The 11,113-nt window shown below is 46.1% G+C and overlaps 1 protein-coding gene across 1 annotated transcript in view; it reads right to left on the bottom strand.

Moving 5' to 3' along the window:
- Positions 1-1,787: 1,787 nt before the first annotated feature.
- Positions 1,788-11,113, bottom strand: part of LOC103778442 (anaphase-promoting complex subunit 1-like) — a gene marked incomplete at both ends in the record, with an annotated part of 13,568 nt that continues 4,242 nt past the window's right edge. Inside the window, 16 exons of the mRNA XM_008946032.1 lie at positions 1,788-1,966; positions 2,057-2,127; positions 2,238-2,274; positions 2,371-2,449; positions 3,814-3,953; positions 4,788-4,879; positions 5,342-5,607; positions 5,736-5,810; positions 6,414-6,601; positions 7,110-7,170; positions 7,544-7,684; positions 8,008-8,145; positions 8,821-8,886; positions 9,004-9,094; positions 9,523-9,618; positions 10,207-10,416. Coding sequence (XP_008944280.1) covers positions 1,788-1,966; positions 2,057-2,127; positions 2,238-2,274; positions 2,371-2,449; positions 3,814-3,953; positions 4,788-4,879; positions 5,342-5,607; positions 5,736-5,810; positions 6,414-6,601; positions 7,110-7,170; positions 7,544-7,684; positions 8,008-8,145; positions 8,821-8,886; positions 9,004-9,094; positions 9,523-9,618; positions 10,207-10,416 — 1,930 coding nt within the window. The remainder of the gene's footprint in view (positions 1,967-2,056; positions 2,128-2,237; positions 2,275-2,370; positions 2,450-3,813; positions 3,954-4,787; positions 4,880-5,341; positions 5,608-5,735; positions 5,811-6,413; positions 6,602-7,109; positions 7,171-7,543; positions 7,685-8,007; positions 8,146-8,820; positions 8,887-9,003; positions 9,095-9,522; positions 9,619-10,206; positions 10,417-11,113) is intronic.

Below are 11,113 nucleotides of genomic sequence, written 5' to 3'. Positions count from 1 at the left end.
TCTGTAGAATTAAATTAGGGGCCCTGAAACAAACCTGCTGATCCTCAACCCAAACAGGGCTGCTGCTCTGCAGATTCTGTCCAGAAACCTCCTTTATTGATCTCATCATTGATGTTTTTCATGAATCAGAGCTGTAATTTCAACCCCCCCTCACAACAAACCAACCTAGCTGCTGAAAATAACCCAGCAGCCTGCAGAGCAGTAAATTCCCAATGCCTGTTGCCATCAGCCACCCTGGGTTTCACCACAGTGCCAGAATGTTTTGGGAACCTCCACAGCACAGCTACACGACCAGGAAAATAGTGAAGCATCCTTTCCCACACCATAGAGCTTCCTTTTGGTCTGCCAATTTGGATATTGACCCTGAGGTGGGCCAGCACATTGCTCTTTCTCCCCCATCTTTGACAGGTGAGAGATTCATTTAGAAAAAGAACAAGGCAAGCACTGAAGAATTTTGATAAATCTAAGAACAAAAAACCTCTCTCTAAACTGCTCCTTTTCCCCTGCTCTACACCTCAAAACTCCAGCAAGCTGAAAGAGAGAGAATCACACAGGCTAAATTCAACACAGGGGCTTCCTAAAGGCTCACTGGCAACACATGATACCAGTAAATGAACCACTGATGAATGAAAGCCAATTTCTTCTGATAAATACACACCAAATCTCAATACAGAACTGCACCACCCACAGAGCCAGCGTCCGTTCTGAAACAGGAAACTCCACCCTGCCCTCCTGAGAAATGACAAACAATTTGGGGGGTTGAAGATCACTTTAGCCTTTTAAGGTAAGGTCTATTCGAGGCATTGTTATAAAGTCAGTGATAAAATCAAATTTATCATCATTTTCAGGGTCAGGACCGTTACGGCTGGGCAAAACTTCACCAGCAGAAAATTAGGTGGATTTTTAATGAGGGGTGGCACTTGGGGTTTGAACATGCAGTTTGTTTACTTTTCTGCTCATGAATTAAATCTTTTTGATGTGTAGTTTGCCGTGAAGAACCTGTTATAAAAAAAAATGGGATGGTTTGAGTAGCACTGACAAGGCTAAGACAGCAAAAAGATCTTGACCTTGTTCTGGAGACCATAAATCTGACTTCTGAAAAGGCTACAGACAATCTGCTGCTATTAAATGGTGTTGTGCATGCTGCTAGCCACTCTTTAAGAAGACTTTTGGCTCCCAGAGTGTCCTCAGTATAAGATATTCCAGGGAGCTACAACTCTGCTGGATGTTAGTGACTCCCACCATCAGAGGAAAATGTTTAGGAGAAAAACACCAGTTGTTTTTTTTTTCATTTCACACAAATAACTCTTTTTGAGAAAAAAATATGACAAGTGTATTTTGGAAAGGAGTTCATCCAGAGGGGAGAGAGGTGCCAGCCTCACCCCAGAAGGAGCCAGAGTGACCAAACTGCACTTCCTTCTCCCTGTGCCACTGTCCTGATGGCTGTAGTACCAAAATCTCTCAAAGGCGCAGGGATTTTGGAGAGGGGGAGGGCTTAGAGGCCATCAAATACCTCCTCAGGGAAAACTTTTGAGCCCTGTGCCTAAATGAAGTTTAAAATCTGATTTCTAGTGCCAGTTTCCCCAGCCCTGCAGCTACTCTTCCTGGGCCGGATGCTGGGTTTTATACTGAAACCCTCCTAGAGTGGAAACTCTGTGCTGCCCTCAATCTTCAATTCTGCTCCTTCTAATCCCCTGAGCATCAGCAGACACTGGGGAAGTTTCCTGAACAGAGAGAGCTCTGGTCAGTGCCCCATAGCATGAGACTCATTTCTTGCCCCTACTCACAGATTTCCCCTTCTGCAGGTTCCCTTCACAGGCCTGTTTGGAGAGGTCCTGGCGCCCGATCAAGAGACAAACTGCTTCTGGCCAGTCTGAGGCAGGCTGCTCCCTGCAGTGGTATATTGCATCTCTGATGGGAAGAGCCACACCAAAGGGGAGAGACTCCAGATCTCTCAAGGTGAAACCTGTAAATCAACCAGGAAGAAGAATAAACTAGATGCAGGGGATAATTTAGGATTGTTCCCGTTTCGCACAGCGATAAAAGCTGCTCTTACCAACATCAGTCATCCAAAGAACTAACTTCTCAGCCAGGCTAGACACAGATGTGCTGTGTCTGAAACTGCATCTGTGAAATAAAGGGGAAATCTGATGAGAGCTAGTCTAAAAGCCAGCAGAAAGTCAAAAGCTCAGGAGTTGAAAATAAAAATCATACTAAAAAAAAAACCCTCCCCCTACCGATCGTTGTCCTGCTCTATCTGTGGTTTTCGTTGTCCTAGGAAAGACAAGGAGAGGTTAATTCCACTTTCTCCAAGGAAAAGGACAGCACAAGACATGAGGAGATCCCCTGATGCCATCAAAGAAGCATTACCTGATGTAATCTTGTACAAATAATGGGAGGCTTCGTTAGACACGGCGCTCTCGTCACCAAGGATGTACAGAGCTGAACTCTGGGGGTAGGAGAGACACCACGACACCAAATCACTTGGTGTGCAGCTACTGCCTATCAAAACAGGCTCAAGATCACTTCAATAACTCAAACAGTGACAAAACTGTTACTTAAAGGAGAATGGAACAACTGAAGCAAGAAGCAAATCTTTACGTTTAAATTCCTATCTCAAAGTCTGGGGAAAAAAAACACATCCTGGAACAATTAACTGAGTTCTCCCTAATAATTGCTTTGAAAGTAAAAGGAAAAAGGTCTTCTAAACAGAAAAATGTGTTCCTGGTCATCTTTCCTATGTTCCCCACATTTAATTTCCCTTGCAAAACACAGGCATCATCTCCAGGCACCATTTCTCCCTGGGTTTCCTCCACATCTTTGTGAAGGCTCCCAGTGAAAAGTTGTTCCCCATTCAAAGCAGGGCCCATTGCCAGCAAAACCAAAGGGGTCTGTCACCCCATTTACTTGTTGATACTGCCAGACAAGCCAGCATGTCACAGGCAAAAATCACAGGGAAAAAAAAATCTGGTTTCAGGAAGATCTTCCAACAGGCTGCACTGCTGACCTGCCAGCTCTGACTCCACCCAGACAGGTCCCACAGAGGGAGGAGGAAAAAGCTGGATGGCCAGACATGGGCAACGAGCCCAAGGGAAAGGCTACAGCTCTTCAGAGCCTGGGTGGCAGGAGAAACACTGAGGGGAAAGCAGCAGCACCCTCAGGAGCACCCTCAGCACACCTCTGCTTGGAGCCTCTGTGGGCAGGTTTCCTCTCTACATGCCTGGTGAATAAGAAGGTAACATCAGCACTTGGAACTCCTCATGTGACTCAATATTGATGTTGATAGGTGCCCAGGAAGAAAGCTGGGAAACTCTCCCTCACAAAATACAGTTCACTTTGAGTCCCATTATTCCTTTGCACATGCCACTATGGCAAACCACAAACAAAACCAGGGGCAGTGAAGCACAGGCTCCTCATGAGCTCCCTTCCCAACTTCAGGTACCTCCTCCCACCTCCTAAAACCCATCCCCACCCTTCAGGAATAGCAGAGTAATAAAAGAGAGGGCTCAGGGGGATTTCTCTCTGTTAAATGCACATTATTCCCCCTGTGGAGAGGCTCAAGAGAATTCAGCACCAACAGCTGAGGTCTGCTTAGTACAGAGCAGCAACACGTGGAGGTGCTGAAGCCTCCAAGCAGCATAGACACATCAGAGTTACTCTCCACAAGGCCAAGAGCCTTCCAATTACAACCCCACTGCAATGAAACCCTCTGTTCTTTTGCCTTCCCACTGGGGATGCTTCACTTGCAGGCAATGAAGCAGTTGGGGTGAACCCTGCCAGAACACAACCCATCCCTTCAGCCCCAGTCCATACCAGTACGACCAGTTTGCTCCTTTCACAGACATCTGGCAAGTAGGGGTAAGGCTGCACTCCTTCTCCCTTCAGGCAGCAACTCAGCCACTGGAAGATACTTGGAGGCTCAGCAGAGAAAAAGGAGGGGTGGTGCATGAAACCTGTTTGGGCTTAATCACATCAGCAGCAATGACACTTGAGTTGAGGGCAAACGCGCAGGAATTCTCCACCATGCCCAAAGCCAGCCCTTCTTTTCCCCCCAAAACCATCCTGTTCCCCCAAAACCTTCACAGCTAGACAGTAAAGAAAACCTGAGACACCTCCCTGACTTTCACACACCAAAATTCCTCTTCCCTGTGTAAAAAAATCCAGAGTCATTCTCCAAAACCTCACTGGAACTGGAACTCCACCACATTAAAATGCTTCAGGGAGAGGACAACCCAACTACAGCCTCTTTGCTGTCCCTGTTCCCAAAGAGGAGCAGCAAAGCCTGAGCAATGCCACAAAGTGGGGTGGTTTTTGCTCAGAAGAAATAGTTTTTCTTACCTGACTAGGAAATTTCAGCTGGCAGGACACTGAGCAGGGGCACAGACAATACAAGACCTCATTTTAACTGGAAGGTTTGTGGTTTTAGCTCTGATTTGGTTTTTAAGGACTATAAAGGGAAAGCTTGCCAGCCTAGCAATCCTTTCCACAAGAGAGGCACATCTCACTACCAGCCTTTCCCACCACTGGCTGCTAAGATTCCTCAGCCTGCCCAAGCTGGGAGTTGACCAAGATAACACTCCCTCCAAAGACCTTGCTCTGTGGGGTGTCCTGTGAGGCCTCCAGGACTCCATTAGGCTAATTTCACTCTACTTGCCTTAGGAGGTGATAAAAACCAAAAGAACAAGGCAACCTCAGCCCTGTGAGCAGAGTTTGGCATATTGGGTTATCTCCTGCCTGGTTTTCATCATCATCATTGAATATTCAGCTTCTCAAAGCCTTCAACTCACCTTGATCAATTATGCAGCTCTGTCGGGAGGTTTTCACAAGGGCTGGATAGTCTCTGTAGTAATAATCTATATAAGCTTCAAGGTTTAAGTCCCTAGAATGAGAGAGATGGGGTAGAAACAGCAAATACAACTCAAGGAGATGGCACTGGGCCTTGCAAACAGGTATCTGTATCCATCCAGCCCTGTGCAGGCAACACAGCTTGAAGGTGTTTGTGGAAGATGTGAAGTCACTGGTTGCACTGAAGGTGCCATAAACACAAGAATATCTGACAGATCTCATCAGCTGAGCTGGGACAATACAGCAGAAAAAAAACCCCCCATGAGCTGCAGCATCCAAGATCTGTGAACCACACTGATGTTGGGAAGTGGCCAGAAGCACCTAAGGGATCTGCTACAGCCAAGATCTTTAAGCACAATAAAAATCTAAACTATTCATTTTTTTTCCAAAGACATGAAGTCTGCTTGACTTTGGGCAGTCCCCAAATTCCCCCCATGAACAATACACACCCAAGAGACACATGATATGCAATATCTGCCATTTGTCATGGGCCTACCTGGCCAGCTGGACCAGAAGAACAACAAGTGAACGAATTCCTTCTCCCATGAGACTATTCAGTTTGAGCTCCTCATAGATGAGGTGAAGGACAAAGAAAATGGCAGGAATGTGGGTGAAAAGGAGGGTTGAGGAATCCAAACTAAGGCTCTGTGAGAAGTCATCCTTTGGAGCTGAAATTTCCAGAGGGTCCAGCCTCAAAGCTTTGGCAACAGGATGAGACTCAAAATTCGTGTGGTAATCAGAGCTCAGGAGATATTCCCAGTCCTAGACCAAACAAACAGGGAGGAGAAGAAGATGAAGGGTGTTTCCTCTGGTCTGCCCTTAAAAAAGCCAAACCAAGAGACCAAGACACCCCAAGGCTCTAATTTGTTATAAAAAGAATCATTTCTTACTTCATCTGACCCTATTTCTGATGGTCTAGCCTTCTTTGGAGCAATAACTGGTGAAAGTGATCCTTCAAAATCAAGCTGGAAGAAAGAAAAAGATCAAGAGTAGCTCACTACTGAAATTCCCCAGGTTGCACAAGTGCATCACCCAGTGTAACAGCCAAATTCAAAGCATTATATGACATTGCTTTGGGTATTTCTTTGTTTTCTTATAAAGCATCCCATTTTTTTCTAGCAGTATCTCATACAGATACACTGAGATTCCTAGCAGGAAACTCAGAAATTTTAAACACACTCAGTAAAACAGTTGGAAAAAACAGAGCTTTAAGTGTTGTAATTAAAAGACTCCATGAAAAATCCTCTTTGGGAAAGAAGAATTTGAGTTGTGGTTTGTGCTTCTAGCCCAAACATGATCTAGGTGAATCCAAGTGTGTGTTAGCCAGGGAAGGGAGTAAAACCTTCACAGGGTTGCTTTAATTTCACCAAGGCAGATGGTGCTAAGTATCTTAAAATACATCCCCCAATAAACACAGGCCAAAATACACACCTAAAATTTAGCAATGGACAACTGATTTGATGGCATCTTGGCATTTAAGAGAAGATACAACCTATTCCTGACCCAACTCAGTGTCTAACTGTTCTGAAGACTTCCCAGCAGGACAAGAACCACATGAGCTGCCTTACATTCCTTGTCCAGGAGAGTCTCTCTGTGTTGTAACCCATCATGTTCATGAGGCATGTCACAAATAAATTCCATTCTGAGTGATAGCTTGGTCCTCCTGGAGCATTATAAGCATTGTACCACTTGACAAGCATCTGCACTGCAACCTCCTTGGGCAGGATGGCTTTGACCCCTTGCAGGCATCTTTTCACTGGAAAAATTTTAAAAAAAAAGAAATAAAATGAGGTTTCTTTCCCAGCTTAACTTCTGGTACTTCTTCCAGTCAGTGCTATATAGTTCTTGAATCCCCTTTTAACTCTCTGGCAGCTCTTTCAATAAAAGCCACACCACACAACCTCTTAACAGCTGTTCCTTCAGTTCAGGTTAAGCACAGTCCCTCTAATTCACCACACAAAAGGGGAAAAAAGGTTCCTTTTTGCTCATGACTGAAACCAGCCTGTGTCTGAACTGGCATCTCAGCAATATCTGCAAATAATTGTAGATAAAAAGCAACCTGAAGAACAAAGGAAGTTCTAAGAGTGGGGGAAGCACTGAAAGCACCAGGGCAGACCTAAATAAATGAGAGCAACTGTAGACAGTAAGTTAACAGAGCTTGGAATACATGAGACTGAATCATCACAGCCTAAGCTGCTCTTAAATGACTTGAAAAACATGAATCCTCAGAAATTAGGGCACAGGTGCTGGCTCCTGATCCATACCTAGTTCTGAAGTGGCAATTTCAGGGATGGTAATCCGAACCATTGTGTTATTGCTGAGTTCCTGAAAAAAAAAATGACCAAAAAAAAAGGGAAAAGTCAAATTATGAAATGCATGAAGTAAAGCCAGGGTCCTTTCCTAGCAAAGCAGAACTCATTTCTGTCCTCAGCAGATTCCTAATTCTATTGGCTACACTGAAGAGTTGCAATGTCAGATGCCAGCTCCACGAAACACACAAAATACCTCTGGAGCTGAACTGCTTGAGGGAATCAAATCATGTCACTTGTAGAGTATCCTACAGAGACAAAACCATGCTGTGACACTTTGCTGCCCACCAGGAACTGTCAGCACCACCTCACTATGCAGCAGAAGCAAACTGGACCCTCACTTTGCTTTGCTAATGAAGCTTTGGCTCAAATCCCAGGGGAATACTTACCAAGGTTACCCTGTTGTGGACAGGATCTCTCAGAGCATGGATGAAAGTCCCAAGCTGCTGGAAAGTACAATCTTCAATATAAGTTGAATCATAAAGTTTGGAAGCATCCCTTAGCTCTGGAACTGGTGACAAAAGCACCCCCTGAGAAGTGGTAAAAGGGATGGTTTAGAAGGGTGAAAAGAAGAGGGTGAGACAACTAAAATTGCCATTTTTAATGTACTAATAAGTGCACTTTTAGTACTAATAAGTATTTTGAACCATAAATCTTTGCAATCCCTGCCTCAGAAGCTTTCCAGAAATGATAAATAGGCAAACACTAAACAGATCTTCAAACACTGTTTATTTGGGGGATTTACAGAAGAAAAATAAAGCTCCACAAGATCCCTTTAAAGCTAAAAATCAACCCATCATTTAAAGCTGTTCCACCCAAACCCTTTCCAAGGCAGAACTTCCCTTCTCCTCACCTCTTCCAGGGGCCCCAGGTGCTTATGCAGAGGCTTGGCTGGAGTGCTGACACTATCCAGGGGAGTGCTGGGCCGAGGCATTGGGTTGGACATGGTCAGGGATGGAGCAGGCAGCCCAGGAATAAAAACCTTCCCCACCTTTTTGGGAATGATACAGAGGAAAACAAAGAGTTTTCATGCCTGTGTTTCCACCAGCTTGCTTAAGAGATTTCTGTACAGTATTGCCACAGGTCTGCTACCACTAAAAGCTCCAGCAGGGCTTCACAGAGAAAGTTCTGCTTTCAGACAACATACTTCATTTTTAAATATACAGAGAGATGCACACACACATAAAAATTACAGTGCCCAAAGTCTCTGCAGAAGCAGCCAGAGAATCCCTAAAGAATTCAAGAAAATGTGCTGGCTTGATGGTTGGACTTGAGGATCTTCAAGGTCTCTCCCAACCTAAAGGATTCCATCAAGCTTTGATTGTTTTGGATGAATCACATCCATTCCAGCAACAGCCCTTTGTACAGCAAAACAATTTGACATCTAAAACTACCTGGCAGGCATTTTATTGCTTTAAGTGTTTTATTACCCCTGAAAACATGCTCCAGAGATTATTTAATGGTACCACAAGGCACCACGGATGCCTCAGAGCCTTTCCAGCACATCACACTTGCTATGGGAGCACAGCCACCTTCCCCAGCCAGCAGCAGCCTGCAGCAGCTTAGAATGCTGCCTGTGATGCACACAGAACCCCTCTGGGCAGCCCAATTGATTGATCATTGAAGAGTGAAGCATTTATTTTGGGCCAGAAACACTGTTCCTTACCCGAACCACTCCAGAATACAGCACTAGATTCCCACTGCCTTCCAGCACCAGCAGTGTATCAATGCCCTGGAAGAACCAAGCAGAATATTCAGGTTTTTTTTGTTATTTAAGAGAAAAGAGTTGGACCACGTGAGTGACCCAACAGGGATCTCCACAGCCCACACTCCACACAGGGCTCAGTACCTGCACTGGAGCTGCATCCTTGGCTTGAATGTTGGTAACAGAACCAAAGATCAGCTGGGACTTATCGTTGCTCTCTTGAAATTTTACACACCTAGAGATTTGAGAGAAGAACAGGGCATGGAGAAGGACCATCCTATTTGTTCTTAGAGAAGACAGTGAAGACAGCACTGCACAGTGCAGCTGCTTTATTGTGCTATACCTGCTTCCTTCCTCTTTCCTCTGCCCTGCTAGTCCACTTAGTTTTACTCTGCTAATCCAATTAACACCCTCTGTGCACTTCTAAAGGTGAGGATAAAGAAGAACACCACTCAAATCACACTGAATGCTCTCCTGCATTTAAATACCCTAAACCACCTAGGCCACCATGGCTGAAAACACCTCAGAGGAGAGCCAGTGATGCAGCAGAGGGGCTTGGAGCAGATCCCACTAGCTGGAGGAAGTATGTGGAAGCTTTTACCTAGCTGAGGGTTTTTAGAGGTCTCCCCTGTGCCCACTTGTCCCCAGGAGAGGGATGCTCACCTCAGCTGCAGCTGGGATTCCACCAAAAAGCACAAGAACTTCTGCCCACAAAGGTCAGTGGTGAGGAACACTTTGGAGGCCTGGGAATTCTTCTCTCTGTAAAGGAGACAAGGGTCAGCACGCTGCTCAGGCTGCTCTGAAATGTTTCATCCAGTACAACACTGTGTCCACAAGCTGCAGGGTCACTCCAGACCTAGGGCATCAACTGGCAGTATGTGCCTGTCTCATTTTCAGCCCTTACTCCCCAAATTGACTGCCCTGCACCCCCATCTCTACCCTGCCCACTCTTTGGCAGGCAGGGCACAAGCTGCTTGGCTTTGTTCTCCTCTTCAATCTGAAGTTTCACACTTTGTTTTGCCCCTTTTGATGGTAATATGGAAACACTCTCCCTAGAAAATCAAAAAACAACCCCAAAGCCACAACCAGGTTAGGATCTATTTGGCTTTAACCCCTTAAACCTTCCCCAGCAGAGAGTGCTGGAGGGAACACAGTGGGTAAAACAGCTCCAAGTGCCCCAGTTCAGTTTCCCAAGAGAGCTGCACACTCAGTGAGCATCATTTTTAAAATAATTAGGAAGCCCACACATCTATTTGAAGGCAAGAAGCACACGTTCCAATCAACTGGGTGTTTTTACTGCATCCCCCTCTCTGGACTGGAACTGCAGACCTGGTGGCAGCCTCTAACCTCAGGCTGGTGAGTGTCTCTGTCCAGAGGTGATCCATGCAGAGCTCAGGCACGATGGGCTCCGTGTCTGGCAGCAGGAAGGACTCACTGCAGGTGCTGCTGGGCGAGTGGGTCAGGCTGTGCCTCCTGGGGGACTGGGTGCTGCTGGAGAAGTTGAACCTCTGCACCCCAGAGAAAGAATGCACCCCCAGGGCGGGGGAGTGCGAGCGGCTGCAGGCAGAGAGAGGCAGGAGGCACCACTCAGGAGCTGAGCTTCACAAACCCACCCTGCCAGAGGCTTCAAAAACACACCCCAAGCCACCCTAAACCAGCTGCTAGCTCAGGAGCCAGTTCTTCTAGCAATGCACTGCAGAATAGGGAAATAATTCTCTAGTTAATCTCCAGCCATCCCTGTTAGAATCCAATGTTAGATTTGACAAACCCCATTTGAAGCTGTGTGGTTCATTCCATCCAACCTCTCTCCCAACCTGTTCCTTCTAAAGGTGTCTACAGAACACTCAAATAACCTGCAGATGGTCCTCAGCTCCACCACAGACAGGCTGTGTGGTGGCAGAACAGCCCCTCTGGCTCTCACACACCCATGACCCTCCTGTGCTGTCAGGATAAGAACACACCACATGTCCCAGCAGCATTTCAGGAGGGTTTTCTGATGCTCTGCCAGAAGCAGCTGCACCTTGGACAGCCAGACTTGTAACAGGCAGCAATTCCAGAGGTTTATCCTATTCCATAGCTCATTTTCATAGAATCACAGAATGTCTGGGCTGGAAGGGACCTCCAAAGGTCACTAGTCCAACCCCCATCCATAAGCAGGGACATCTACAACTAGATCAAGGCAGATCTTGAATGTCCCCAGGGATGGGGCCTCCACCACCTCTCTGGGCAACCCATTCCAGGGTTCTGTCACCAT

Source organism: Merops nubicus, unplaced genomic scaffold (assembly GCF_000691845.1).
Source record: "Merops nubicus isolate BGI_N331 unplaced genomic scaffold, ASM69184v1 scaffold16598, whole genome shotgun sequence".
Taxonomy (NCBI): domain Eukaryota; kingdom Metazoa; phylum Chordata; class Aves; order Coraciiformes; family Meropidae; genus Merops; species Merops nubicus.
Note: the sequence above shows the minus strand (reverse complement) of the source record. Positions and strands in the feature narration are given on the sequence as shown.